Here is a 25,373-nt window from a genome sequence, read left to right on the forward strand (position 1 = left end):
TGACTAAGAATCCAAGCTCTGAAAAGTCTAAAAAGCAAACTACAACTCCCAAATCATAATTTTCAGAAAGGACATACCTATGAAAGGCTAAGAAATCTAGCTCAGAAAAGTCAAAAATAACAAATTAACCATCTCAAATCATAGGTTTCAGTCAACACACACCAACGAAAGACTAAGAAAACTAGCTCAGAAAAGTCAAAAATAGCAGACTACTCATCCCAAACTATTGGTTTCAGACAACATTCACCTACGAAATACTAGAAAACTTTAGCTCAGAAAAGCCTGAAATAGCAAACTAAACATCACAAATCATAATTTTCTATCAACACATATCTATGAAAGGCTAAGAAACCTAGCTCAGAAAAGTCGAAAATAGCAAACTAGACATCCCAAATCACAGGTTTCAGACACCACACACCTATGAAAGACTAAGAAATCCAACTCAGAAAAGTCAAAAATAGCAAACTACATATCCCATATCATAAGTTTCAGACACCACACACCTATGAAAGACTAAGAAATCCAACTCAAAAAAGCCCGAAATAGTAATTTACATATCCCAAATCATAAGTTTCAGACAGCATTAACCTACGAAATACTAAGAAACCTTAGCTCAGAAAAGTCTGAAATAGCCAACTACTCATCCCAAACTCGAAGTTTCAGACAACAAATACCTACGAGTGACTAAGAATCCTAGCTCTGAAAAGTCTAAAAAGCAAACTACACCTCCCAAATCATAATTTTCAGAAAGGACACACCTATGAAAGGGTAAGAAATCTAGCTCAGAAAAGTCAAAAATAGCAAATTAACCATCCCAAATCATAGGTTTCAGTCAACACACACCAACGAAAGACTAAGAAATCAGCTCAGTAAAGTCAAAAATAGCAAACTACTCATGCCAAACTATTGGTTTCAGACAACATTCACCTACGAAATACTAGAAAACCTTAGCTCTGAAAAGCATTGAATATCAAACTACAAATCAAAAGTCATAATTTTCTGTCAACTCAGACACATGAAATTATAATAAACCTTTCTCAGAAAAATAGTAACTAGAAAACTATAAATCTCAATTCATATGTTTCAGACAACAAACTCCTATGAAAGACTAATAAATCCAACTCAGACAAGTCAATAATAGAAAACAACATCTCACATATCAAAGGTTTCAGTCAACACACACCAACGAAAGGCTAAGAAACCTAGCTCATAAAAGCCTGAAAAAGCAAACTACTCATCCCAAACTATTGGTTTCATACAACATCCACCTAGTAAATACTAGCAAACCTTAGCACAGAAACCCCTGAAGTAGCAAACTACACATCCCAAATCATCGGTTTCAGACAACACACAACACCGAACGACGGGGGATCGGGGGCGGACCTTTGGGACCCCGGGAGGACGTTGGGGGGTCCGGGGGGGCAGTTGGGGACCGGTGGAGGGCCTTTGGGACCCCGTTGGTCCTTTGGGAGCTCGATGGGCCTTTGGGGGGCTGGTGGGCCCTTGAGGACCAGGGGAGGGCCTTTGAGGGTCTGAGGAGGGCGTTTGGGGGGCTGGGGCTCTTTGGGAGCTTGGGGGGAACTTTGAGTACCGGTGCTTCGTTCGGGGTTGGGGTAGGAGGATCGGAACCCTTTGGGGTTGGGTTAGAGGACCTCACAACACTGTTCAGATGAAACTTGTGTATTATAACGTCCATAGAGTTTCACCATTAATTTCTCTTCTAAAATCTCTTCAAAAATCATCTTTTAAAATGTCTCTAACTGTTTCGCCCAAATAATCCCATAACCTCTCTAAAACGGTTTCGCCCAAATAATCCCTAAACGTAATTCAACGTGTTCCTTTTGTTTGGCATCTCTGCGCTAATGCATTTCAAATTAATAAGAAACCTGATTCCCGCGCTAAAACAATTCATCGCTAAGATGTTTCTTGGAGAATGGTTTCCATGGCCTTTGGCTATTAATATCCTTTGGAGTTCGACCAAAAGAGTTGTTTCCGAGGTAAAGACATTAATGACTTGGATCTATTCCTGGAGAATCGTTTCTAGGTGAAAATTTTTAAAGTCTGACAGATGATGTCATTGGTTGATTGATCTGTCAAGAAAGGGGAAATTAATTTGTTGTTTCTAAGGGGAATTATTGATTCACGATAGGTGAATTGAGGTCGACAGCACAGGTGTTCCAAGGTCGATGTTGTTGTTGTTGTAAGTGCACGCTCTCAGCGAATGTCAAGGTCAAATTGTTATGTAAACAAAGTCCTCTGATCGCCTGAGAATGGGGGGTCTAACTGCTACCATGGAAACTCACAACATTTGGCTTGAACAACAATAACAAATACTGTTTCCCGGAAACTCATAACATCTGGCTTGAACAACAAATATTGGAAACACGCGATCTCCCGGAAACTCATAACATCTGGATTGAACAACAACAAGAAGGGAGTGACAAAGTTCCTGTTTTTCCCATTCTCACTGACAAAATCCATAAAACTGTCAAATAATCAACACACATAACCATCCATGAAAACAGACATAAATGTGACAAAGTTCCTGTTTTTTCATTCTCACTGAGAAAATCCATAAAACCATACATAAATGTGACAAAATTCCTGTTTTTTTCAAATTCTCACTGACAAAACCATAAAACATGCATAAATTATGTCCCGTCACGAGTTATAGGGTCATCTCTACTTTTCTCCACATTTATGTTGACAATCCCCGTCTGAATGACTTTCTAGTGGAAAATATCCTCTCAGACCTATATAGTATGGATTTCAGTGCCCTAAGAGTAAAGTGCTTAAAAAATGTTTGTGAATTTGTTTATTAATAAAATGAATATATACATACAACAATGTCTTTAAATCTTCACTTTAGATTTCTTCATATTCGATGTATAGGCAACTGTCGTGAACCACTAATGCTGGTAAATCATTTGGATTCACAGTATATTGATCCTGATTGACTGCAAAGTCAGGGTCACATTTTCTACAGTACAATGTAACTTCACTCTCGTCATATCTCTTTGTATTGTCAATTATACTATTTGCATTCATATTATGAAATTCACGAGTTTCAATCTTTCTATTTGATTCAACATCACATACAGTGTTTTTAAATGGTAAATCACATTCGGTCACAGCCAAATAAAAATCACTTGGTTTATGGTCATAGTAGGTAGTGTCGTCACAACGATGACATAGAAACCAAAGTGCCTTGCTACTCCAACAGTTGAATCGTAGACCCGACTCCTCCTCCCAGAACAATTTAAAGCTGCGAAGATACCAATCTTGTAGCAATAAACTAAAATCGAGTTTGAAATTCTTTCCAATTTTAGCGGGGTAAGTAATCTGCCACTGATCACATTTCTCATAGCGACAATTGGAGCACTGATGTCCTCTAAGGTGAGAGTCACACACCTCCTCAAGACATGAATTACATCCTTTAATTTGTACTGCATAGCCTCTATGTAATTTACAAGGATTATATAATTTACACTTTTCACTGTAGTCTTCTATAACTGTACAATTCTCACAGTGAGTCCAACTGCCAGGAGGGTACATGCACACTGGACATATATAGAACATTTTTCAGTTTCCGATGTCAACTCACTCACATCTAAAACGAAACTGATCATTCTCGCTCCATAAATTCAATGAGAGGGAAATGGGGGGGAGATGAGTAGCTCTGTGACATTACCTCTTTTGAATGATGGGGGAGCCATCTACATTGAATCCATTGGCAATATTTTCAAAAGTATATCCACAATAAGATTCTGCTTTGTTCCAATTAATATATCAATAAATTGGCTATAAGCATTTGAGTCACATTTTAAAAGTTTCATACAATAGTCCAATTGGGGAGAATCACTCCTCATTATATTGTCAAGAGTTCCCTGACAAGAGACTATCCTGTGTTTAAGAGATAACTCGAGAAAATCAACATCCAAAATCAAATGTTTTTCCATAAACACTAGATTTGATCTAATTCTCTCTTTCTCAAATTTGTTCATTTTTTCGGACCTTTTACTGAGACTGTTGAATGTAGACTGACCCTGATTCGTTAGCCCCATAACCTATCCAGAAGAAAAAAGAAAATATTTTTAATTTCGAAACAATTTTATTGAATAATTACAACAACAACATCAAGAATACATGGCATTTGCACTCAACAACAGTGTTTATTTCCTTCATTATGTTTCATTATTGCGCTTCAATCACATTGAATTCTATTCAAATGTGCTATATCAACTTTAGCAGCGCAACATAATTGATCCTCCATTTTAAATTTTCTCAAGAATATCACATATCTTGCATATGCTCCATCCCATTCCAGACAAAGACGCGATCCTTTCGTAATTTTCACCGCAATGCTTGGTGCTCTTGTATTATTATCATCAACTCCACTATCAACTTCTAATAGGGTAAACATTCCACTCATCATCAACACACACAAATATATATCCAAATGAGTAAAGTCAAACTGTTCTTCTTCTTCTCACTCCTTTGAATTCTATTCACAGACTAATAAAACTCTAGCAAAAAACCCATTCCTTATATTCCCTCCGCTGCTAATATGTAAACCCGCCCTCTGTTTGGATGAGACGGGGGATGTATTCGACTTCCTGATTGACCGTGAAGGAAACACGTGATCTAACTGTTTTCTATTATCAGATCAATAAAATTCTCAATCGATGACGCAATCAATTTCTCGGAAATCCACTTCCCCCTCGATTCCTAGATCAAAAACACTGTCCCCGTTAGAGTTCAATGCGCATGTGCAACCTTCGTCCCGGAGTTATTACACATAGAAACAACAAATAAATCGATCTTGGAAAAAGAGGTCATTGAGCGATTACGCAATCTTTCTCCCTAGGGACTCTATGACCATAATGTTTCTTAATTCCCCCTTCGTGAATCAATAATTTCCCCGCCGATTATGTAAATCAAGTTCACAGGCTAAGTTCGCCTAAAGATCAATGAAGCCATGTTTGTTTCTTAATTCCCCCTTCGTGAATCAATAATTTCCCCATCGATTATGTAAATCACCCCAATGTCATTACACCTGGACAAACAACAATGAAGCCATGTTTGTTTCTTAATTCTCCTTGGAAACAATAAATTAACCACGTGTTTCCAACCTTGGAAAAAGAGGTCATTGACACACTTTGATTACTGACAGGACCACGTGGTCCTGTTGGGACTGGCACCCCCCTTTCTACTATTATCTGCCTAAACTCTTACGTAGCAGATACACAGTGGTAATATCAAGCTTTCTGGATTTGACAATATACTTTTAGCCAGGCCGTATTTAGCGGGGGGTTAGGGGGGCCCCCCCCCCTAATTGTTTGTCCGACTCGTAAAAACGTAATAAAAATTAATAAAATTAAGCATTGATGCGTTTTAGTTTTCTTGTAATACCCATCCCCTCCTCCCCCCCCCACCCGACGAAATCCTAGATACAGCCCTGACTTTTAGTCCAACTAAAATACGACTGTGATTCTTTACGTAACACAAAGATTGCCTGCAATAAGATGTGCTCTACCATCCCCCAAAACACCTATTACACCTACAGCATAAAAATATTCCGAAAAATCAAGGAGATTTAAGAGTATTTTTTAACCTCCCCCAAACCTCCTTCTGCATTTATCTATTTGGAAACGAAAACTTACTCTTAAATCCCTCAGATGAACTTTCTTTATGTTTAGTCAAAGATGTAAGGTTTAACTTTTGCCAAAAAGCCACAAGAGCCTTGTTTTTAAAACAGGAAGACCAACATTTCCATATTCATTCATAAATTTACCATAAATTTGCATGCATAACTGGGCGTCAGCTATTATGGAGGAATACTTGTGGATATTTGTGCTGGTGGGGAAGGCACGCTTGAACCACAAAAGTGCAATTTTGTAGCCGCCTTTAGCTGTCATGTTCTGAACTCAACATTTCTAACGAAAAAACAACACAACTTTAAAGGGAGAAGGTGAAACTTCCAATAAACAAATTCCTGCAGATTCAGGATACCAAAATTTAGAGTAGCACTTTTGGTCCCATTCATGTTACTTCTGTGTTAGGGCATTCCTTCTTGAAGTTTTAAACGAAAAAAAAAGTTTTTCAAATGAAAGCAAAGAGCGGCATTAAAATAAAAATGATCATGAATTTTTCCGCATATAAGGGGGTTGCCCCCTCTTCACCCCTTCTCTACTCTTGACGCTAAAGTTAGATCTTTTATCACAACCCTAAGAACGACAGCTTATACAAAAGGGCAGTTGAACTGGAATACGAAACACAACATTTTTTTGCACAGTTTAGTAAAATAAAGGTTTAAAATAAAAGCCAGAACCATTTTTCTGCAATAAGAAGCAAGGTATTACACCGCAGTATACTTTTCCAGGTCTAGTTCAAATGAAGGAAGATAACAAAAAAAAAACAATTACTACCCCATAAACGCACATACACCCTCCTTTCAATATTTACTTGAATAGTTATGTATAATTAAATAATCTGGGCATTGAAATGGGCTCTTTTAGGCATCTGTGACCCCCCGCTCCACATTAAGAATCACCCACCGCCAATACTTTAAAATAGCTGATGCACAATCAGAAAAAAAAAGTATTTTCTCAAAGATCCAAGGGGGCGGGCAAGTATGTTTTTTTTTTATTTTATGGATGGAAATACCAAAAAAGATATTTTTCAATATCTATCGGTGGTGGTAAAAAAAATATGGAAGGGGGCACTCCTCCTCCCTCCTAATTGGCTCCAGCGAGTTGGCGCTACTAAATATATCATGACAGAGGAGACAGGAGTAAGAATATTCAGATTTATCTTGATTATTTTACCGGGATTTCAGATGTAGCAAAACTGATTTTACCTGTGTTTCCTACTCTTCCCACTTTGCTCAGATTCTTCACCACCACTATCTCCATAAAGAGGCTTCGGAGGAACTAACGCTCTTCGGCGATTGGTTAGCACTGAAGGGGACGGAGTCTCTTCTATTATTTCCGTTACAGCTTCATCTTCGCTTGGTGATTTTTCACTCTAAAATGAGGTATTTTTAAATCAGGAATAGCTTACCTCCATGTAAAAAAAAAAAACTATTCATGCCTAAGCATATGAACTGAAAATGTTCTTTCTGGTAATTAATTTGCTTGAGCCTAGGTACTATTACCTAACTTATTAACTAACTTATTAACTAACGAACTATGAATTAACTAATTTGTTTACCAGCTAATTTGTTTAATTTGTTTACTAACTAATTTTGTCGATTCATAACCGTTCAACGTGGTAACACTAACGAAAACGTACATACTTAAAAACTTCCCAATTTTGGAAAAACAAAAAGGCCGTCATCTTACTCTATGTAATTGATAAGTGTCCATAACACCTAATTTATCTATGAAGTTATGCAACGAGCAGCTGAAGCCGGTATTTCCCTGAAATACTTTTATTATCAGGGTCAGCCTGTTTTTCAATCATCACAAGAGAGACAGGCCATATCTAGGGGGAATTTGACCCCCCCCCCGTCGAAATTTTTGTCCGACTCGTAAAAACATGACAAAGATACATAAAAACACATTTTTGATGCTTTTTTGAAAGTTTTATTTTGGAACAAAAATACTGGCTACGGCCGTACAAGAGGGCAAACATCAAAAACAGTTTTTGGTGGTTTTTATTCTTATGCCTCAACTCTGAAGGCAAACGAGTATTTCTCATGAAAAATATTGCAAATTGTCATAAGGATTCAGTAAAAGGTGCAGTTTTGTAAATATACCCTGTTTCGGCTCACATATAGGAAATCAAGTTGAAACTTCCAGGGAAAGTTTTTCTTGGAGGCGAGGTGGGACAGGATAAGAGGCCTTAATATTTTTGTGGGGGAGTGGATAAGAAGGAGGATGAATTATTTTTCCTGTTCTCAGAAAGGAGTAGACCCCACGTGTTTGTATTTTTTTATATCTTTGGTCTGACAGGCTCTTTGACCAGCAGGTTTGTAGTGTTGTTGTTGTTGACTATTTGGGTTATGGCTTTAGCTAGTGTTCTTGTTTGTCCTTTACTGTTAGGTTTTGCTCAACCAAAATTTATTTCGCAATAAATAAATATATAGTACTGTTTTTTAGTTTATTAATGGGTAATAAAATAATTTTATTGTCTTTTCTTACAAGGAAACACTAGTTGAAATTCTGTTTACTAAGCGCAAAAAAAAATTAAAAATTTATTCTAAGCAGTTATTTTCGTGTCATAGAGACATTCAGAGCTCAGCGGAAATACTAAAAAAAGGTGTTTTCACATTGTCGAGAAGAAGTCGAAAATTCCTCATATTTCATTACGGATCTATGAGACCCTTCAGATGTCAAATAATCGCAAGTCTCTCATGACATTTACGACCTACACTGTAAGAAAAGAGTCAACTCACACCACTAGGACAATGACGTTGTTTGTGACGTCGTATGTGACGTTGTAGGACAATGACCAAGTTTTGTATCTTGGAAAGAATAAGGTTTAAATTTTCAGAAATCCATTGGCAAAAAATGGCTGAAAAAAACTAACGGCTTCTAAAAAAGGTCAACTTTGTTTGGTATTTGACGACCTTGCTATCCCCCTCATCTGACAAAATCATGTGCATATTTTTGTCATTAGGTAGAACCGCTGTAGATAAATTTAAATAAGTATCTAAACTATTTTGATAATTATCCAATAAGATATTTATCTAATAAATTAGATAAATATCTAATTTATTAGATAATTATTTTGATTATTCTAAATTTATATACAGTGGGTTGAACGCTGGAATGTTTTGAGCCATAAGATTGTAACTAATTAAGGGTCCACCAATGATCCGTCTTTCACATGACCTACCAAATACACCAAAATAAAAGCTTTTTTCGTCCCATGGACCTATCTTAGGTCTATTCATTCTTAAAAATCGCCATTTTATAGGGATTTCCTACTGGTTATTTCAAATTATGAAATATTTCAGAAGGTACCACATTTTCGCCAGCGGTGCCACGTTGAACCACGAAAATAAATAACAAAACTCATTTTTAAATTTGACAATACTTTTCGTTTGTGAAAATTCAAACATTAACAATGTGTTGATTCCCAAAACAAATTACAGATACATTTTCCAAAATTGTTTGGTACCATGTGATTATTCACCAACTTTTTTTTTTTTTTTTTTTTTTTTTTTTTTTTTTTTTTTTAATTTGGCAACCGCTACAGCCAAACACTGCATAATTTCATACCGAGATATTTTTCATCAAAATTTAAATTCCCTTTTTCCTCATTTTTTTTTTAAACATACGTAATTTTCTGATTAACCGATTGAAACAACCGGATTTCATTTTCACTAGTTTTGGTACTTCAATTTTTTGTTGGGCTTTTCAAGTATTTTTGTAGAATAAAAGCCCAGTCAGAAGCTATACCTGACTCTTTCATGGGGATATAGAGCCCTCACCACCCAAAATATTAAGTTTTCCCATAATTTATAAAAGCAAGTTGCATAATATCAAATTTATTAAAAATACACATTCATTTCCACAAAAAAACACTATGATTTACGTCTTTATGAATGAGATTGCATGTTGTTGGAACTTTCCCTGGCAATATTTACCAAAATTAGTGCATTTTCGACTCATCAAATCAATAATCTAATTTTCAGAAAAGACGAATTTTTCTGTAACTATAACAACATCGCTTTTTCAGAAGTAAATTTATTTTGATTGTTCTACAAGTTTGTCATATTAGAATACGTTGGAAATCTATATTAGAAAATATTTTGTGAAGTCGATCACATTACACACTAAGTGGATGAGGGGTTACAGACTTAAAAAGAGATACACCGGGTGGCACGTGTATGCCTGGCTCAAAGTGTACCATGCATGGCGCAGTGTGGGGTAAGCATGCAATGCGTGGCCGAAAAAGTGGGGCCCCAAGACGTACACTAGGCGATGAAGAGTGGGCAACCCCTTGGAAGCAAGTTTTTCGCATAGAAAAACTTTAGTAACTATTGATGGGCAAGAGATTAAATCAGCTATATTCCTCGTTGATTTAGTCAAACTTTGTCAAATTTTGTCAAACTTTGACAAAAGTTTGATTCCTCGTTGATTTAGTCAAACTTTGTCAAGTTTTGTCAAACTTTGACAAAACTTTGACGAGAGTAGAGGGCCGCCCCCCCCTCATATGCAGTATAATTTCTGATCGCGTTAAATTTAAAGTTGCTCCTTATTTTCAGTTGAGAAAACTTTTTTTTATTTGAATTCTGATCTTTTTCTAATCATGCCTGGAAATACCTCCCCTCCCGTATAAGGTTTCCCCTAATACATTATTCGGGGAAGAATTCCTACCCACAGGAAGTTTTCTGCTTGGAAAATCCCCTCAACAACCCGCCCCCCCCCCTCCAAAAAAACAATAAATCCACAATTTCCCAATAAAAAACCTCATACGTAAGCAACGGGCAAATTCCACAAGTTGAAGCTTTTTCCCATGGGGTGTGAGGGATTATGGCATCTCCTAAGGCCTACTTACTAGACACTTCAAGTATGCTGAATCAAGTGGCTATCTCAAAATCTTCATGGGATTTATTTGAGGAAAAGGAGACGTGGGGTGGGCTAGTCGCCTTCTAATCTTATTGGTAACTTAAAAAGGGCACTAGAGCTTTTGATTCCTGTTTGAATGAGCCCTTTCCCGATCTTCTAGGACCATTGGTTCAAAACGATCCCCCCTGGGAAAACAAAAATGATCTTTCGTCTGGCAAAAAATACAAAATTTCACATTTTTGTAGATAGAGGCTTGACACCTTTATAGTAGAGTTCTCTGATATAATGAACTGATTTTGTAATTTTTCTTAAAATCGCTAGACTTTTTTTTTGGGGGGGGGGGCTAAAGCTACAAGAGTGTCATAGGTAACGTTCAGTCTTGTCATAGATCTTCTTTAATTGCAAAGCATAATAAATTGGCCATTAATGTTCTAATGAAATTTGGAATATCCTTCTTTCTCTAACGGAAACTACATTATTTGAGAAAATATACTGTTTGATTTTCCCACAACAAAAACAGAAGAGACAACCATAAAAGAAATGAAACAAAAGGTAAGAAAGAGCCGTAAAAGGAAGAAGATTAGAAAAGGAATGAAATAAAAAAATAAGGCAGATAAGTCAGACAATTGAAACCTTTACTCTGTCAAGATTTCCTTCTGTCAAAGAGGGTACCTCTAGCACAGGTGGTTCCTGCCAGAGCCATTCATAAGTTTGGTGGTGTCCGGGGAAAAATTAATTACAGCTCCCTCCTTACCCTCCTCCTGACTAAAATATAAAAAAAAGCCAAATGAAAAATTTGATGAAAGTAGGTAACCCCCAGCCGTGGAGACCCCCAGCCAAGGCGCCTGACGCAGCTGCTCCGGTTTTCCCCTTTCTTTGAATGGCTCTGCTTCCTGCTATTTTGAAAAACCTTTGAACTAAGTAAAGGAAGCTTCAAAAAAATATTTACTGAAGATTCAATAACAGTGAATATCCGTAGCTATCAATGTATTTTCCAAGTTATTTCCATAGAGATATTAACAGACAAAGCAAAAAAGAGTGTTAAGAAAAAAAAGAGAAGCTTAACATTTCTAAAATTGTACTATATGCATCAAGAATCATTAAAATTAAACTGACATACCACCAAAGATTGTCCTTGTCGGTCAACCACTTGGGGCTAAAGGAAAAACAGGTCGTCCCCAAACGGGGTTGGAGGAGGTATGAAGAATAAATTTAATGGAAATCAGAACTTCTTGGGAGGTTTTAAAGAGGGATTTTAAGGCTTTTCACTGCACTTGCATCTACTGATACTGATTCAGAAGCATGCAAGGCCAAACCCATCTCTCTTCCTACTTTATTAACCTCCCAGGAAGTTACAATTTATTTTAAATTAGTCTTCACGACATCATCCCACCCTATTCAGAGACGACCTACTTTTTGTTTTGCCCTAGACAGTTGCCAACAAGTCAGACTATCTTTTGCAATCTGTCACCTTTTATCCACAGAACGTGTTCCAGTCATATCAACCTTTCTCTGATTATAGCCCTAGAAAGAGGCACTGGGCCACACATTTTGCACAGTCTACGGTTTGAGATGCGGTCAGTCAATTGGAAACCAAAAACAATATGCAGGCAATTTCTGTGGAAAACACCCAGAAAATCATCCTCCAGTTTTCGGAGCGTTCACGCTTCATTGCTATAGCTTCCAATATTCTAATCTCGGTTCGCAGATTTATTTTCCTATTCTTCCCAACTTTACCCCGAACACTAAATAAATATTTTTTTCAATGTTGCTCCATACCTTCATTTCATAAAATATCCTTTTTATTTAATATGTTTTTGATTTTAATGCTATAATTAGGGGTCCATTTGAAGAGAAATTCGTTTTTTCTGTTCCATTTGGGTTGAAATATACCAAAAAAATCCTGGTCTTGAGAACATGACAGAGAAGACGCATCTTTGGCTTTCTGCCAAAAAGTGGCATATTTCATGCCAATATTTCCACCAGCCTTCAGGTTCAACCCTACTAGGTTCAAAAGTAACTTTAAACCTCTTAATAGCCTTCGTAACCCTGACCTTCTCAAGACCAGGACATAATATGCACTTTACTGGAAAAAGAGTACATTTTAAATGTTTTTTCACATTTTTTTTTGTTTCATTAAAAAAAAAATTTAAAAATTTATAGATTAAATATTAGTATATGGTTTATATATACTAATTTTATGTATTAGTATATTATCTATAATATATTATATATATTAGTATATTAGTATACTAAACTACACGGTCATCTCACGGTCATTCGTTTTTGTTTCAGTAGAGTGTAAATTATTTTTTGGTCTTGAGAAGGCATGGGGTTTGTCAGCCCTACTGATCTTATGTTTTGCTCGTTTTGAGTTTGAATCGGTTATTTATTGGAATTATATAAAAAGACAAGAAAACCAAAAAAACACCTCCCCTATATCTTGAAAATAGATTTTCCCCCCTCCTAAATTTACATGCATTTGCCACTGTGCAGGAGAGTCGTTTGACGGCTATTATTTTTTTCTATTTTATTATTTATTGCCCTTATTATTCATTAATTTTGTTTTTAATAATATTTTTTGTCTCTTCTATTCTTATGTGTTATTTTTATTATTATTTTTCTTCAGTTTCATATTAATTTATTTTTGCTTATTTAAATATTTATTTACCAATTATACATTTATTATAATTTATAATATCATTGATTATCTTTATTATTGCGTATATTGGAGGAATAATAATGTAAGCATACCTCGTATTCTGATACAGAATGTTTTGTTTTCTTTCCGAATATTAACAAGAAGATAGCCCCAAGATACCTTTCAACTTTACTAGACGAATTCTCATCTGATTATTACTCCAACACTAACTTAGAGTCAGATTAAATAAAAAACACAAGTTTTCAACTGAAAGTAAGGAAGAACACTAAAACTTAAAACGAAAAGAAATTATTACGTACGTCAGCTGTTACCCTTCCTCAGCACCTCGCTCTTCACACTAAAATGTTTTACTACTTTTAAGAAAGCTTCTTATTGTTCTAATTAAACACCCTTTGTGTTTCAGGAGTCTTCCTTAAAGATCTGGAACACAATTCAAACTTTAGCGTAAAAAGCGAGGTGTTTAGGAGGGGATAACCCCTCTTGATGGTTGTAGCACATATTATAGCAAACTATATGTAATAATTTGTCTTCGTTTTAATGTTGTTACTTAATTCCAGTTGAGAACCCTTGTTTTTTTTTATTTAATATCTGATCGTTTTTTAAATAATACCAATAAATCTGGCTCAACCCTCACGGAAAAATTCCCCCTCCCCAAGGAAATATCCTCTAGACAATTCAATCGCGGGGAAAATTTACCCCGAACGATTACCCTTAACGTGTCCGCGCGTAATATTGAGTTGGCAAAGAAAAAGCAAGACATAGAAAAAGAATTATTTTTTTTTTAATTTGGTAACCGCTACAGCCAAACACTGCATAATTTCATACCGAGATATTTTTCATCAAAATTTAAATTCCCTTTTTCCTCATTTTTTTTAAACATACTTATGGTTGCGTAATTTTCTGATTAACCGATTGAACCAACCGGATTTCATTTTCACTAGTTTTGGTACTTCAATTTTTTGTTGGGCTTTTCAAGTATTTTTGTAGAATAAAAGCCCAGCCAGAAGCTATACCTGACTCTTTCATGGGGATATAGAGCCCTCACCACCCAAAATATTAAGTTTTCCAATAATTTATAAAATCAAGTTGCATAATATCAAATTTATTAAAAATACACATTCATTTCCACAAAAAAAAAACACTATGATTTACGTCTTTATGAATGAGATTGCATGTTGTTGGAACTTTCCCTGGCAATATTTACCAAAATTAGTGCATTTTCGACTCATCAAATCAATAATCTAATTTTCAGAAAAGATGAATCTTTCTGTAACTATAACAACATCGCTTTTTCAGAAGTAAATTTATTTTGATTGTTCTACAAGTTTGTCATATTAGAATACGTTGGAAATCTATATTAGACAATATTTTCTGAAGTCGATCACATTACACACTAAGTGGATGAGGGGTTACAGACTTAAAAAGAGATACACCGGGTGGTACGTGTATGTCTGGCTCAAAGTGTACCATGCATGGCGCAGTGTGGGGTAAGCATGCAATGCGTGGCCGAAAAAGTGGGGCCCCAAGACGTACACTAGGCGATGAAGAGTGGGCAACCCCTTGGAAGCAAGTTTTTCGCATAGAAAAACTTTAGTAAGTACTGATGGGCAAGAGATTAAATCAGCTATATTCCTCGTTGATTTAGTCAAACTTTGTCAAATTTTGTCAAACTTTGACAAAAGTTTGATTCCTCGTTGATTTAGTCAAACTTTGTCAAGTTTTGTCAAACTTTGACGAGAGTAGAGGGCAGCTCCCCCCCCTCATATGCAGTATAATTTCTGATCTTGTTAAATTTAAAGTTGCTCCTTATTTTCGGTTGAGAAAACTTTTTTTTATTTGAATTCTGATCTTTTTCTAATCATGCCTGGAAATACCTCCCCTCCCGTATAAGGTTTCCCCTAATACATTCTTCGGGGAAGAATTCCTACCCACAGGAAGATTTCTGCTTGGAAAATCCCCTCAACACCCCCCCCCCTCCAAAAAAACAATAAATCCACAATTTCCCAATAAAAAACCTCATACGTAAGCAACGGGCAAATTCCACAAGTTGAAGCTTTTTCCCATGGGGTGTGAGGGATTATGGCATCTCCTAAGGCCTACTTACTAGACACTTCAAGTATGCTGAATCAAGTGGCTATCTCAAAATCTTCATGGGATTTATTTGAGGAAAAGGAGACGTGGGGTGGGCTAGTCGCCTTCTAATCTTATTGGTAACTTAAAAAGGGCACTAGAGCTTTTGATTCCTGTTTGAATGAGCCCTTTCCCGATCTTCTATGACCATTGGTTCAAAACGATCCCCCCTGGGAAAACAAAAATGATCTTTCGTCTGGCAGAAAATACAAAATTTCACATTTTTGTAGATAGAGGCTTGACACCTTTATAGTAGAGTTCTCTGATATAATGAACTGATTTTGTAATTTTTCTTAAAATCGCTAGACTTTTTTTTTTTTGGGGGGGGGGGCTAAAGCTACAAGAGTGTCATAGGTAACGTTCAGTCTTGTCATAGATCTTCTTTAATTGCAAAGCATAATAAATTGGCCATTAATGTTCTAATGAAATTTGGAATATCCTTCTTTCTCTAACGGAAACTACATTATTTGAGAAAATATACTGTTTGATTTTCCCACAACAAAAACAGAAGAGACAACCATAAAAGAAATGAAACAAAAGGTAAGAAAGAGCCGTAAAAGGAAGAAGATTAGAAAAGGAATGAAATAAAAAAATAAGGCAGATAAGTCAGACAATTGAAACCTTTACTCTGCCAAGATTTCCTTCTGTCAAAGAGGGTACCTCTAGCACAGGTGGTTCCTGTCAGAGCCATTCATAGGTTTGGTGGTGTCCGGGGAAAAATTAATTACAGCTCCCTCCTTACCCTCCTCCTGACTAAAATAAAAAAAAAGCCAAATGAAAAATTTGATGAAAGTAGGTAACCCCCAGCCGTGGAGACCCCCAGCCAAGGTGCCTGACGGAGCTGCTCCGGTTTTCCCCTTTCTTTGAATGGCTCTGCTTCCTGCTATTTTGAAAAACCTTTGAACAAAGTAAAGGAAGCTTCAAAAAATATTTACTGAAGATTCAATAACAGTGAATATCCGTAGCTATCAAAGTATTTTCCAAGTTATTTCCATAGAGATATTAACAGACAAAGCAAAAAAAAGTGTTAAGAAAAAAAAAAGAAGCTTAACATTTCTAAAATTGTACTATATGCATCAAGAATCATTAAAATTAAACTGACATACCACCAAAGATTCTCCTTGTCGGTCAACCACTTGGGGCTAAAGGAAAAACAGGTCGTCCCCAAACGGGGATGGAGGAGGTATAAAGAATAAATTTAATGGAAATCAGAACTTCTTGGGAGGTTTTAAAGAGGGATTTTAAGGCTTTTCACTGCACTTGCATCTACTGATACTGATTCAGAAGCATGCAAGGCCAAACCCATCTCTCTTCCTACTTTATTCAACTTGGAGAAGATCGTCAGGAGAGATAACGTACTACTGCTACAAATAATTCACTGCAGCAGCAAGCCCTCTGAGGCCAACACAACTGCTCACGGTCCTACTCGATCCTACTCTATGCAAAACCACCTCTTTATAACCTCCCAGGAAGTTACAATTTATTTTAAATTAGTCTTCACGACATCATCCCACCCTATTCAGAGACGACCTACTTTTTGTTTTGCCCTAGACAGTTGCCAACAAGTCAGACTATCTTTTGTAATCTGTCACCTTTTATCCACAGAACGTGTTCCAGTCATATCAACCTTTCTCTGATTATAGCCCTAGAAAGAGGCACTGGGCCACGCATTTTGCACAGTCTACGGTTTGAGATGCGGTCAGTCAATTGGAAACCAAAAACAATATGCAGGCAATTTCTGTGGAAAACACCCAGAAAATCATCCTCCAGTTTTCGGAGCGTTCACGCTTCATTGCTGTAGCTTCCAATATTCTAATCTTGGTTCGCAGATTTATTTTCCTATTCTTCCCAACTTTACCCCGAACACTAAATAAATATTTTTTTCAATGTTGCTCCATACCTTCATTTCATAAAATATCCTTTTTATTTAATATGTGTTTGATTTTAATTCTATAATTAGGGGTCCATTTGAAGAGAAATTCGTTTTTTCTGTTCCATTTGGGTTGAAATATACAAAAAAAACCTGGTCTTGAGAACATGACAGAGAAGACGCATCGAAGGCTTTCTGCCAAAAAGTGGCATATTTCATGCCAATATTTCCACCAGCCTTCAGGTTCAACCCTACTAGGTTCAAAAGTAACTTTAAACCTCTTAATAGCCTTCGTAACCCTGACCTTCTCAAGACCAGGACATAATATGCACTTTACTGGAAAAAGAGTACATTTTAAATGTTTTTTCACATTTTTTTTGTTTCATTAAAAAAAAATTAAAAATTCATAGATTAAATATTAGTATATAGTTTATATATACTAATTTTATGTATTAGTATATTATATATAATATATTATATATATTAGTATATAAGTATACTAAACTACACGGTCATCTCACGGTCATTCGTTTTTTTTTTCAGTAGAGTGTAAATTATTTTTTGGTCTTGAGAAGGCATGGGGTTTGTCAGCCCTACTGATCTTATGTTTTGCTCGTTTTGAGTTTGAATCGGTTATTTATTGGAATTATATAAAAAGACAAGAAAACCAAAAAAACACCTCCCCTATATCTTGAAAATAGATTTTTCCCCCTCCTAAATTTACATGCATTTGCCACTGTGCAGGAGAGTCGTTTGACGGCTATTATTTTTTTCTATTTTATTATTTATTGCCCTTATTATTCATTAATTTTGTTTTTAATAATATTTTTTGTCTCTTCTATTCTTATGTGTTATTTTTATTATTATTTTTCTTCAGTTTCATATTAATTTATTTTTGCTTATTTAAATATTTATTTACCAATTATACATTTATTATAATTTATAATATCATTGATTATCTTTATTATTGCGTATATTGGAGGAATAATAATGTAACCATACCTCGTATTCTGTTACAGAATGTTTTGTTTTCTTCCCGAATATTAACAAGAAGATAGCCCCAAGATACCTTTCAACTTTACTAGACGAATTGTCATCTGATTATGACTCCAACACTAACTTAGAGTCAGATTAAATAAAAAAAAACAAGTTTTCAACTGAAAGTAAGGAAGAACACTAAAAGTTAAAACGAAAAGAAATTATTACGTACGTCAGATGTTACCCCTCCTCAGCACCTCGCTCTTCACACTAAAATGTTTTACTACTTTTAAGAAAGCTTCTTATTGTTCTAATTAAACACCCTTTGTGTTTCAGGAGTCTTCCTTAAAGATCTGGAACACAATTCAAACTTTAGCGTAAAAAGCGAGGTGTTTAGGAGGGGATAACCCCTCTTGATGGTTGTAGCACATATTATAGCAAACTATATGTAATAATTTGTCTTCGTTTTAATGTTGCTACTTAATTCCAGTTGAGAACCCTTGTTTTTTTTTATTTAATATTTGATCCTTTTTTAAATAATACCAATAAATCTGGCTCAACTCTCACGGAAAAATTCCCCCTCCCCAAGGAAATATCCTCTAGACAATTCAATCGCGGGAAAAATTTACCCCGAACGATTACCCTTAACGTGTCCACGCGTAATATTGAGTTGGCAAAGAAAAAGCAAGACATAGAAAAAGAATTTTGTGCAGGAATTCTAGCAAATTTCCCCAGTGTAAACTTCCCCTGAAAAGTTCACCCCCTGAAAACTTTCTTCTCCATGGGAGATTTAGGGGCTGGGGTCATGTTATCTCTAAAGGCATAGTTTTTCGAAATTTTTCAACTACGTTAAACAAAATAGCTTTTTCAAGGTTATGATCAGATGATTTTTGGGAAAAAAGGAGCGTGAGAAAGGGGCTATTTGACCTCCAATCTTTTTGGTCACTTATAAACGCCACTAAAACTCTTAATTTTCGTTCAAATGAACCCTCTCCCGATGTTCTAGGATCATTTGTTCAATTTGATTACCCCTGGATAAAATAAAAAAAAACAAATAAACAAGCGTCCGTGATCTTACTTTTGAAAAAATACGAAATTCCACATTTTTCCGTATAAGAACTTGAAACCTTTTGGCTTTCGATAGGAGCTTTTGGGAAGAAAAATGACCTTTTTGATGATTGTAGCACATTAACTCACTTGCATTTAACTACTAGAACAGATTGTTCAGCAAACTAACCTTTACCCCAAGCACAAGATGGATAAATGAAACTCCTACAAGACCTTGAAGCCCCTAACCATGCCTGAACTCTTGGGTTTCTTAGGCATCAACATAACCATGTCATACCATACATTCCCAAAATGTGCTGGAAGAGCTCTGACGATGTGCAAGTCCCAGCCGTCTATAAGAGCATGACTAAAGACAGATTCTGCCAAATCCGACAATTTATTCATCTCAATGACAACCATGTCATATCCAAAGGGTGTGAGGAGAAGTTATTCAGATCATTTACTATTGATTGAAAAGCTGAAAATACAACTAGAAGGTGTTTGGAAAAAGACAGAGAATCTCTAAATTGACGAGAATATGATATTATTCAAGTCTAGATCCATTATGAAACAATATAGCCCTATAACACTATGAAGCTGGCAAAGCGAGAATATAAAATTTGGTGCGTAGCTTGTATATCTGGCAACGTTTACAGATTTGAAATCTACCAAGAAAAGAAAGAGGAAGTATGCATACAGGCGATATTTGGTGATTAGGAGAGAGATCAGTTGTTGAATTTACCGCACAACTCGCATCCAAACTCTAGATGGTGTAGTTTTACAATGATATTATTTGAATTGAATTACTGTGCTACTTGAAAATAAAGAAGTGCATTTTGATTTAATCTTAAGGCAACATTTAGTTTTTAAACATAATGAGCAAATGGGAGGGTGGGACTGGAAGAAGGATTAGTTGCCCTCCAACCACTTTCGACTATTAAAAAGGGCATCAGCCCTTTCTATTTTCAGTCGAATGAGCCCCTTTCGAAGTTCCCACGACAACTCCTTCGATACGAAGTGCCCTGGTCTAAATAACAACAACAACAAAAAATATTACTATTAACTTTCGACTATTAAAAAGGCACTAACCCTTTGATTTTTTAATCGAATGAGCCCTTTTCTGAAGTTTCTACGACAACGCCTTCTATAAAACATTATATGCCCCCCGGGCATAAATTAAAACCCTTGCCCTGAAGGCTGTGGGGGAGTGTCCTCCTCAAAAACATATTTTCTATCTGTAAATCACCTACGCTGAACAAAATGGCTATCTCAAAATTTTTATTGGAGGTGTTTGGGGGAAGGCTGGGTGTGGGGGGGGGGGGGCTAGTTGCCCTCCAATCACTTTCGACTATTAAAAAGGGCACTAGCCCTATGAAATTCCAATCGAATGAGCTGTTTTTGAAGTTTCTACAACAACGCCTTCTATGAAAACATCATATACCCCCCGGGCATAACTTAAAACCCTTGCCCTGAGGGTTGTGGGGGAGTGTCTTCCTCAAAAACATATTTTCTATGTGTAATTCCCCTACGCTGAATAAAATGGCTATCTCAAAATTTTGATTGGATGTGTTTGAGGTGAATAAGGGGCGGGGACGGAGGATATTGGCCCTCGATTCACGTTCTACTATTAAATTGAGCTTTAGCCCATTGAATTACTGATCGTATTAGCCTTTTTGCAGTTTATACGCCAATACTTTTTATAAAGACTTTATATGCCCCCAGGGCATAACTTAAAAGCCTTGCCCTGACGGTTGTTGGGGAGGGACCTTCTCAAAACATATTTTCTATCTGGAAATCAACTAGCCTACGCTAAACAAAATGGCTATCTCAAAATGTTGATTAGATGTGTTTGGGTGAATGTTGGACGTGGGGGGGGGGGGCTAGTTGCCCTCCAATAAATTTCGACTATTAAAAAGGGCACTAGCCCTTTGAATTTCCTATCAAATCTACGCGTTTTTTATCAATTCTACCATTCGTAAGAGAGATATAGCACTGACAACAACAGTTTTGATACCACTTCTTAAGTGGAAAGTCTTGGAAGTATAAAACGGTATCATTGTAATAATTATTGTCCAAAACCCTTGATTGGAGGTTTCCATCACCACCTCCCACATGTTCCTCCTCCAGGCCCCCTTAATAAGCTGCGCAATTCAAGTCCTAAAAACACCAATTTATTAAAATAGATTATTAGAGGCGTGGATCTGTTATTACAGCGCTGGACTTCAAATTAGATTATTATGCGTTCAATTCCAGCTTGGATATTTTTTTCTTCAATCATGGTTTGTCGCTTCATATGGTTACTTTTCAGATAATCTTCCACTTTGCAAATGTGATGCACTCATTTTTTAAAGAATGTCCCGGGAAGCCTCATTTTAAACCTATTACTCGTGTTTTTTTTATCAATTTTACCATCCATAAGTGCCATATAGCATTAAAAACGGCACTTTTGTTGACACTTCTTAAGCGGAAGAGTTTGGAGGCATAAAAACGGTACCAATGTAATAATTATGATCCAAATCCCTTAACTGGAGGTTTATAAGAGCCCCTCACATATACTCCCCCTCCATACCCTTTTAGTAAGTTTCATAAATTGCCTACTCATATTAAAATTAAAAGATTATTGCAAAAACAAAGTAACTAAAATTTAAAGATTGTCAACTGAAAATGTACCAAAAATTTAGATTGAATGATCAACAGTTTTGAATTGAACCTTCAAACTTCACTCTGCGATGAAGGCTGTGTTCTAGTTCTAACGGAGGTAATTGAGGGGAAGGAACGTCATTGCCCCCTTAGTATTTTGCTCCTGCCTAGTTTTTGAAAAACACTTTTTTGGTAATTTCATTGGAAAAGGCACTTTATTTTCATTTTTAAAAAATCGGGGAAACAACCGAAAGTACACTTTGTGGGAATGTGCTATCAAGTAAAATTTATAAAAAGCGATTAGGTACAAATATAAGCTTTTAAATGAGCCCTTAAACAGCTCTGTTTTGTTGCAGTAACCTTCTAGCTTCTGCTTGTCAGTAGGTGATTTATAAAGCCCTGTCTTCATTATGGCTTTTTCAGGCGAAGTCGGCCGAGTAAAAGCAGCTTTTTGCTCAACGAAAAACAAACATTCCTGAAAAACATGTATTGTTTTGTGAAGTATGGATAATGAACTGTATGTTATAGACTGAAAGTTTTTCGTAGCTCTCAAGATTATTTGCAGTATATTCTAGAGGTTTCTCATCTTCCCTATATCGGTGATATATGAAATTATATTAAAAATAAATTTTCAACGGAAACTAAGGAGTGACATTACAACTTAAAACGAACATACATTATTCCGTATAAATAAAGAAGATCAAGGCAGCGTTGTTTCTACATTGAATTTTATTAAAAAACGAACAAAGATTAATTTTATAAAACTAAGTTTTTCCGAGGGAAGTAGAGAGTGAAATTGAAACTTAAAACGTACAAAAATTATTACTTCACAGCCTATCTAATAAAATCTAATCTAGCATAATCTGGTTGCTCTTCAATCACTTTTGACTATATATATGTATATATATAAATATATATATATATATATATATATATATATATATATATATATATATATATATATTTATATATATATATATATATATTATATATATATATATATATATATATATATATATTATATATATATATATATATATATATATATATATATATATATATATATATATATATATATATATATATATATATATATATATATATATATATATATATATATATATATATATATATATATATATATATATATATATATATATGTATATAGATTGTGCCCGCATCGGTCTTTACTTAGACAGCTCTATTGAGCTGCCTATGCCTATGTGGGTTATAAAGTTCCATATCTGTAAGTTTCATTCACAGGTATATAAATGTGTTGGTAAACATTAACTTGAACGGTAAATGTACTAGAAAGGGAAGGATAAAACTGGGCACTTGAAAACACCCCTCTGGAATATAGTTAAGGGTGAGGCTTTGAATGATTAAAAAAGGGCACAAACAACTAGCATAAAAACTAGCATAAAATCTATAACAACTAGCATAAAATCTATCTAATAAAATATCAATAAAACTCACACAAATAAACCAATTATTTATGTTTCCCTAGGACTATAGAAACTACCGCTTTACTGAGAACATAAAATAATATAGGAGTTTTGGTACAATAAAAGCAAACCAATTAAGGACACTTTTTACAAAATAAAAATAGATAGATAGATAGATAGATATTTATTGCAATAAAAGCCGCTTTGGGCCATCGCAAAAAAATGGAAAATCATACAAAATAATGGCACATGATTATAACACTCATAGCAAAGTATAGTAGCCTACATAACAATAACAACGCACACAATACCATTAAACTAACATACATAGATAGATGTATATTACGTCTATCAAGGGCCATGACTACAAAAAATAACAAACAAGAAAACAACTTAAACACATAGAGCAATAATTTCAACACTAACCCCACCCCCTTTACAAAAATCTATCTCTATGTGACATACCCAATTTTATATATTTTGCTATCATTCTTATTGTCCCATAATTTTTTGATCCCATTGCTGAAACCAACCACTCACTTGTCCCCACATTATAAATAATTCTTTCCTTAAATCCTGTAATTCGGGACAAAGGGCCATGAAGTGAAGCAGATCCTCACCATTTTCTCCACACATAGGGCGTGAGTAAGGACCGTCCTTTACCCTTACCCTCTCTAAATATTTCCTCCTTTCTCCAATTGCTAGAAAATTACCTCTCCCTGATATATACCACTTAATTTCTTCACTATTTAAACCCGCTTTAAAATAAATATCATATTCCCAGACCCCCTTCCATTGCCGGTAAACGCCGAGGGACACCGAGGCTGCGACTTCACACTACCATCTCTGAATCTCCTGATCTTCAAGCACACCCTTTACTAATTTTGCTACATTTCCTACTTCAAGTCCTATCCCCTTCCCTTCATTCCAAGCACCCGATAACCCGCAACTTTTTAAGATTGATTTCACCTCGGAAGCCCATGAAATTTTCCTTCTATCCTGTAACACGTCCAGATATGCTGCATTTACTAACCTATTATTCTGTAAACGAATCATCTTTTCCCAGTATCCTATCATTCCAACCAATATTTTTACCCTCAACGAAAACAATCCTAGATCACCCTTTAACACCAGACTATTAAATTTTCTGCTTAGCCCTAAAAGTCTCCTGAAATATCCTAAATAAATTCTATCTATTTTTTCCCCTTTTTCAAACCCCCAAACTTCCCCACCATAACTCAATACTGGGCCTACCTTCGTCTCAAAAATTTTTTTCTGTAGCTTAATATCTGCCGGTCCTAGATGCCTAAGGGGACTCTTCAAAAACGCCCATGAAGTTTCTGACCCTTCCAACTCGCTATTTGCACCTGATCACTCCATCTCCCTGAACCTGTGAACTTACATCCCAAATAAATAAAATCCTTAACTTCTTTCATCTCTTTCCCTTTAAAATAAAACTTATTCTTTTCCCTTTCTTCTTTTCCAACAACGAATGTAACTGATTCATCAATATTCAAAACTGATTTTTTAGTACCCAGATAACTATCCAAAATCTCTAACATCTTTTGCAAATAAGGAGCCAATTTCGCAAGCAATACTATGCCATCTGCAAATAATAAACAAAACAGCTCCAGCGACATTAATTTTAACATAGGGACATTTCTATTTCCAAAATACACCTCACTATCATTAATAAAAAGAGAAAACAAACGCGGTGATAGAGTGCATCCCTGTTTAAGGCCTACATTACTTACAACTGGCCTAGAATAAGAAATACCTACCTTCACTACTACTTTAACCACCTCATACATTTTCATTATAACTTCTACTAACCTAATTGGCAATCCTAATGTCACCAACACCTCTTTCAATATACTCCTTGAAACTTGATCAAATGCTCCCCTAATGTCCAAAAACGCAGTATATAGCCTATTTTCCCTATGCCTCGTATATTTACTAACTAAAACCTGTAAACAAAATATTTGACCAATTGTACTATAGTTTTCCCTAAACCCTGCCTGACATTCAATTAATATACCTTTATAATGCAAACATTTATCCATCCTATTAGACGGAATTCT

The 25,373-nt window shown here is 35.6% G+C and overlaps 1 protein-coding gene across 1 annotated transcript in view; it reads right to left on the bottom strand.

The window, feature by feature from the left end:
- The window catches only part of LOC148943445 (uncharacterized), a 518,252-nt gene that overhangs the window by 198,964 nt on the left and 293,915 nt on the right, over positions 1-25,373 (bottom strand). The window contains exon 7 of the mRNA XM_089101138.1: positions 6,860-7,026. Coding sequence (XP_088957264.1) covers positions 6,860-7,026 — 167 coding nt within the window. The remainder of the gene's footprint in view (positions 1-6,859; positions 7,027-25,373) is intronic.

This window comes from Artemia sp. Qi Xiang Cuo, chromosome 15 (assembly GCF_049724085.1).
Source record: "Artemia sp. Qi Xiang Cuo chromosome 15, ASM4972408v1, whole genome shotgun sequence".
NCBI lineage: Eukaryota > Metazoa > Arthropoda > Branchiopoda > Anostraca > Artemiidae > Artemia > Artemia sp. Qi Xiang Cuo.